The 7372-nt window shown below is 34.8% G+C and overlaps 1 protein-coding gene across 1 annotated transcript; it reads left to right on the plus strand.

Moving 5' to 3' along the window:
- The first annotated feature begins 3406 nt into the window (after window positions 1–3406).
- On the plus strand, window positions 3407–6083 carry LOC116207017 (myb-related protein 305). Its single transcript, XM_031539863.1, has 3 exons — window positions 3407–3687; window positions 4363–4492; window positions 5292–6083. Exons 1-3 carry the CDS (start codon window positions 3537–3539, stop codon window positions 5758–5760), a joined length of 750 nt encoding a protein of 249 aa, XP_031395723.1. The 5' UTR covers window positions 3407–3536; the 3' UTR covers window positions 5761–6083.
- Window positions 6084–7372: the final 1289 nt, after the last annotated feature.

Raw genomic sequence — 7372 nt, forward strand, 5'->3', positions numbered from 1 at the left:
TTTTCTCAAAAGTTCCAATTCCAAAATAATGTACAATATAAATTTTTGTGTTAATCTAATCTTACATTATTTATTTTAAATATTTACTATAGAGTTTCTTTTCTATCTTATACTAAGTACTATTTCTTACATGATATTAGAATTATTATCTTGCAAGTATATATTTTATTTCACCACCAATTATACACGGTAATTCATATGTGAGACTCTCTAATCATTTTGCTCTCCTTACATAATTATCTTAAAAGAGTATGTTTTCTTTTAATATTAGGAAATATATTTCATGTTTATATGATTTAAAATTTTTCTATGTGTATGTTAACAAGTGTTTGGAAAATATACATTGCATCTCAAATTCTACATATTATAAGAATTAAACTTATTAATTTTAGATCTTCTTTTACAATAAGTCGACTATTCATGAACCTTTATTGAAATTCAAAGAAATGATACTCAATTAATTTTATTCTCTAATTTTATATAAAAATCAATCATTCATCTACATATCACCAATTAATTATATATTTTTCTCTAAATTTTTTTAATTTTTTCAATTATGAATAAACATTAAAAATTAAAAAAATTAAATTTTTTTGATAATTTGTAATATTTTTCATAAATGCCAAATCAATTTAATTTCATTACTATTTTTGCACCACGAAATGCGTGAACGTACACCTAATTCTCTTAATCTAACGAGATATACATTGAACATCATAGAATCGGGCCAAGAGATCACTTGTAAAGAATAATGTACCCATTCCATTTCAGTTTCCATGTTTATATCATTGTGTGTATGCATGTTACCGATTTTTTTTTTGAGTTTAATTGTTAAAAAAATATATTTTTATCTAGGTATTCAAAGTTTAATGGATAGTCTGTTAATATGTTACAGAAGCACTTTCATAAAATGAAAATACATTCTTCGGATAATAAATTTATGAATTTATTTCATGTGACAGAAAAAAAATATGAATATACATAAACTTGATAAGTATTTTAGATAGCCAAAGCTGATTATTATAATTTCAATGAATGAAGAGTTAGAATTAAATAATTAGGGTTTTCTGGAGTTTTTTATTAGGGTAAAAATGCATCAAAACCTCTTATTTTAACGAAATACATTGAACATCGCAACTAAATAATTGAGGGACTCCACGTGGATCAATACAATAATAAGGCCCCTATCACTAATCAACGACAAAGTTTTCTATATGATGAGTATATCCCATGGCGTTTTCTATATAATGAGTATATCACATAACATGTATAATAAATCAATGATTGTCTCCTATTGAAAAAAGAAGAAGAAATCAATGGTTGTCAAACATATTAGTACAAAGGATAGTTACGATACTATCAAATTTGTAACAAAATACAATTAAGGAAAAAAAAATTTTGTTTGAGTCTTGAAATATAATATCACGTAATATATCCTCTACATGTAGATGTTCCAATCAACCTAATTATCATGAAAAGAAAAAAAAAATAAAGGCCAATCACCTGAAATGACACTGGCTCTAAGGAGTCAAGGTTATTACTCGTTGGAGTTAGCTTTACCATCATATATGTACCTAACATAACGAAGTACACATATTGAGCCCATCACTATAAGACCGAGGAAAGCCACATTAATGACAATAATATGAAGTCATATGTGACTAATCAAATGGCCACTCATTTAAAAAGACAATTCATATAACCATTATGAATTGATTCAAATAATTCAACGCTTATTTTCATTATGTATACTGAGAGAGTTCTATTCCCTTAATGAGCTGATGCAGTTTGAACTGAATTAGTTTGAATTTATTGAGTTTTAGACACTACGATACACACCAAAAAAAGAGGCATCATATATAAGGAGGTAAGAAGCTTAGAAAAGAAATGCTAAAACATGGTGCGTCATCTCTTCATGTAGTAGCCAGCTTCAACATACTATATATATATGAGCCGGGTCACCCTTTCATATTTTATATATAACCCTTTCCTGTATCAATCGATGTACACCCATAATCTATACCCACAAAAGTCCTAATATTAAGTCATTAAGCAATTGCAATTTTGCAAAAGTAATTTCTAAAGAAAGTAATTGTGATAAGCAGAAGGCAAGGGAAGTAGGGAAAAAAAGAGGCTATAATTTAATCAATATAGAGTCGTGTCATATGATTAGACAATTTATTGATTTCTCATGTTTTGAAATTTTCTTTTTCACAAACGGCAGCGGTGAGTTTAAAAGAGAAACATACTAGTTCAACCGATCTGTCTATCGAGTATCAAATTCGGATTTTCTTAATTTCAATAAAAAATGATGTCATTGCATTACATCTGTTTTCTATTTAAGTTATAATATTTTGTTGGACTCGGAGAAAGTAATCGTCATTAATTTGCACTCGGCTTGAAGGATATTGAAGCCAGATATTAGTTATTGATATGCCGAATCTAGTACAAAAAGACTTGGACATCATATGCAATAAAAAAATATTAACAATAAGCTTTTCCTTTACTTTAAAGAAAAATGGCAAGGGAAAGTGAATCTTTCACAGTGGATTGAGGGTTTTATAAACACCATGCGGAGATCCATTCGATAGTCGGGGACAGTATCATAATCTAATTGAATATGGTATACTGTCTTTCTGTAATTAAAATAATAATGTAGTGACTAGCAATAGAGATTAATACCGTTAATTTTAAGCAAATTAATTATAGTAGAGATTAAAAGAAACCTAGGAGGCATTTTTTTTTATTCATCTGTTTTTGAAGTTATATCACTATAATTAATTGCCAAGAAATAATTTTACTTGTCTATAAACAATTATAAAAGTTGAAACAACCTCTTCAGATGACACCACGTACGATGTAGATAGTTCATATTTTAGTCACTCTTGGCATTTCAATCAGTTGTAACATGACAGATTGTCCATAGTTTCACATACGATGTTCATAGTCCATAGTTCAGTGACTCATGGCACTTCAACCCGTTCTAACGTGACAAATTATTGTACATAGTTTCACGTACGACATGTATGTCTAGGGCAGGCTCGTTCATGATAATGCGGGCGGTTGCTTTAGAAGATCACGGACCCAAATTCATATCAAGAATATATAAAGATACTTAAAAGAAGCAGGCAACGCGGGACGCGCTTTTCCACATTCGGAACAAAAGATGAAACAAAATACGGCAAAGGAAAAAAATGTATATTTAATGATGATATTTTTTTAAGAACAATTTTTTTTGTAATTGTTTATATGATGTTGCTTTAGATTAAAGATCTCCCGTACCTTGAACAGTAAAGGATAGGGATGATCTGAAAATGACAGACAAAAGCGTAATCTTCTTCAAGTGATCATCATCTCTTTATGCATCTATAAATATGCACGGGGAGCTAAATCAATCGCCATAGAATTAAGAGGGAAGAGAAAACTCCTCCCCAAAAAAAAAGGACAAGAAAAAGGAGCCAAAAGGGCACCAAAAGAAAGGAAGGCAAAAAAAACAAAAAAACAAAACCAGTGTCTAGTAATTTTTGTCTGCCTATATGTCTTGGGTAAGCAGCATGGGTGGTTGGGGAGCCCTGGAAGTAGAAGGGTGGAGAAAGGGACCATGGACTGCTGAGGAAGACAAGCTCCTCATTGAGTATGTGAGGTTACATGGTGAAGGAAGATGGAACTCTGTCTCTAGGCTCACAGGTATCCAGCCAGCCATATTTATTTTCCTCTTATTTGTTAAAAGGCGATGCTTTATGGCATCGAGCCTGGTAGGGTGGAATCGTAGCACGGGATGAAAAAAATCATTCGATCGGTGTGTGGTGATTTTATCTTTATTAGATGGAAAAATTTGGAGGACAGGGGAGGAAGAGATATGATTCGGACAGAAAGCGTCCTATTTTCCTCAAATCCTTCTATTTATATGTGAAATTATTTTTACGATATAATTATATTCTTTTCGGCGATCCGATATAATTATATATTCGATTCGGATGATCACAGCTACTTGTTTTTCTAATCCTCCTCGTTATTTTCACTCGGAATTCCCCCATGCATATAAGCCACAACCGAGTCCTTAGAAAGTGTAACGACTATTAATTAACTTCGAGAGTGTTTGGTGTCTTCAGCCAGTCTCCCAAACAGTCAACATCATACTTTTCTATCCTCTTATTATTGAAGCCGATACATTTCTTGATATGCCAAACTTTGTTTTCGGAGATCAAATTGGAAGCTGAATACAATGGTTTTCATGTTTACTGCATGCAAATGATATTCTAAATGCTATATGAATAACGAGAATCACTGGATTTTGTGCTGATCGATCATCGAGTGATAATAAACTGAAGAAAATTTGCCCTGTTCTTCTGTCGTCTTCAGGGTTGAAAAGGAATGGGAAGAGTTGCAGGCTAAGATGGGTGAATTATTTGAGGCCAGACCTGAAGAGAGGGCAGATTACTCCCCATGAAGAGAATATCATTGTGGAGCTCCATGCTAGATGGGGCAACAGGTAATTTATCATTATTTGTTAAAATATACGCTTTAGTAAATAATCATATCGCGGACTGATTCAGTATTTCAAGCACATAAGAGAATACGAGAATTTTGAGGGGAGGAAGTTAAGTTGGTGAAAATTAGAAGATGAACGCGGATATGAAAATTTTGTTAAGACTAAGAGAACATATACAAAACTCTAGAAGAGATCCATAATCTAGGGGGCCCAGCCCCCTGTTGGTCCCTTTCCTATAAATTAATATTTGGCATTTTTATCTTTTATGCTTTTAGATAATCTATTGTTTGACATGGTATTTGGGCATGTGTTATTTCTTCCTATCTTCGCGAACCCTCTTCTGGTTGATATATTCTCATGTATTGTTTGTCGTGCATCGTTCCGTTTTAATCTTAACATGTAAACCGATTCATATATCTGTGAGGAAAAATCGAAATTAAGTTAAAACTTTGGAAAAGGAGGAAGTCTATGAAGGTATGATTCCAGCATGACTTTTTGTTTCGAGTCTTCTTGGGCCTCTTCTTTTGCCTGTTGTTCTAACCAAATTACCACAAATCTTCTTCATTATTCCAAAAACAGACCCTTCTTGTCTTAACATGGAAGGCCGAATCAATATGGGGTTGAGGTGGCATAATCGCACATCTATACCGTTAACCACTTTCTTCTCCGATATTAACGACATCAATAAATCAGTCTCCTTAACATGTGGTATCGTAATCGCATAGACTACTAGATGAACAAAGTTTAGCGTGAGTTATCTTCTAATCTGAATTTTGACAAAACAAAAACAAATAAACAGGTGGTCGACCATTGCGAGAAGCCTGCCAGGAAGAACCGACAATGAGATCAAGAACTACTGGCGGACGCACTTCAAGAACAAGGCCAAGATCCCTGCAGCCACCTCTGAGAAAGCGAAAGCACGTATCCTGAAACGACAACATTTTCAACAGCAGCAACTGCAACATCAGCAGCAGCAGCCACACCAACTGCAGCTGAACCAGGTGGACCTCAAAAGGATCATGTCCATGCTCGATGACACAGACCATAACAGAGTCCCGTATGTCCCTCAAGAGGTTCAAGTCGCACCGGCTAGTTATAATATTTTCAACAACATCACTGACACCCCGTCTGCTTCGGAAGCTTCGAATGAAGACTTTCTCTGGGATGGGCTGTGGAACCTGGATGATTTCCATGGAGGAAACAATTTTGGAGTTTCTTGCACAAACAGCAAAGCTTGTGTGCAAAATCTGATTTCCCCATTCTGTTAAGAGGTTCTCTAAGCATGTACGAGCTTTATTTTAGCAGATTCAGGGCAAAGCGTCAGCAAAAGCTCGTAGCTTTGCCCGGGAAAATAATAATTCTGCATTATTCGAAAAAACGTATTAAGAAAAGCACTCGAGCCTTGTCAGTCGTCAGTCCAAGTCAAATGACAAAGGCTGCGAGGAAGCGTTCGAGATTTTACTGTCGTAGATTTTGTCAAGCCTCTCAATACGTGTATCCTGTTAACGTAGCACTTTAAATTTGCGCAATGTGTTCTCTCCTGTGATTGTATCATCGGAATAATTGTCTTATCGCTCTCTGTTTTGTGCAAGTTTTTCAATTTCTCTGACTTAATACCCGGCCCCGTTGAATGTCGAAATTATAGAAGAATTATGTCTCCATAGTATTTCCCCTGGGTCATATATAAGAAGAGACTATTTGGAACATCAATTCATCGAAGAACCAGCTCCCTCGGACTCCATGAGATGTTATCTGCATCGAGAACGGTAGTTGAATTGATTGGTTTTGACTGGTTTTAACTCAAAAAAGGAAACGCTAGAATGACTGGAGTAAGTCCTGTTTCAAAAGTTACGAGCTCTTACCGCTGCTTTACAAGGCTGATCCTTGTTTCAAGGTCCATATAATAAGATGCTTTTCATCTTATCCACGGGAATTTTATGGCCCGATCACTTTTTCCGTACAATAACCTTTTTAATTATGGTAAATTCTTAAAAAAACACAATTTTTTTTAAAAAAATTTAACACGAACTTTTAACTTTGTGCAGCCTTGAGAAGGCTAGCACTGTGTAAGGTAGGCATTTAGCATCAAGTTTCCCCAAAGAGAACCTAAGGATATGGATTTTCACTGAAAATGGCCTTTTATACTCCTCGGAGGTTACTCGGGAAACCGAAAAGGATTTTGTTGTCTGTTTTGCCCAATTGCGTCTGTCCGCTAGAGTTTTCAGGACAATGCAGGGTCAATTTCGTTTGCCGTTATTCCGTTAGACTAGTCTTCGATTATGCACTTCCGAAGAAGAGTATGCGTGTTTTGTCACTCGGAAGTTGTTTGAAGTGTCTATGTGACTTCCAAGAGACAATCTGAAGCACTGCTCATACTCTGTATCTTTGTGGGGCATGGCCGCATCTAACATTTGGAATTAATTTTTCCTTGAGAAACCGGCATTTTTAGACTTTCACTAAAAAGTTGTCTATATACAGAAAGTTGTTCTGTATAGAACAGATGATCTGCAAAATGCGTTTGAAGACACTTTTCATCTGTTTGACATTGATGTGGATTTTTGGAGTCCAATATTGGCTATCTTCCAATGGTCAAGCGAATTATCGAAAAATAGGACTGTCCGTGTGGAATACTGAAAATGTCGGTTTTGGATGTTGTTGAGTTCTCTAGTCACTATGTTGTCTTTTGGTGACCAATGGAGTTCTTATGTTGTATGCACATGTCATCCGCTTAATTTTGCTGACTTGAAGATGAATAGTGATTTCTTGCTCTGTCGAGCCGTTTTTCGTGATAATACTCAAGTCGTGGCTTGGATCACTGCTGATATACATTGTTTGACTTGATGAGCCAAAATGAGGTGCTGACAAGGTTCTGAGGGGACT

This window comes from Punica granatum, chromosome 5 (genome assembly GCF_007655135.1).
Source record: "Punica granatum isolate Tunisia-2019 chromosome 5, ASM765513v2, whole genome shotgun sequence".
In the NCBI taxonomy this organism is placed as follows: domain Eukaryota; kingdom Viridiplantae; phylum Streptophyta; class Magnoliopsida; order Myrtales; family Lythraceae; genus Punica; species Punica granatum.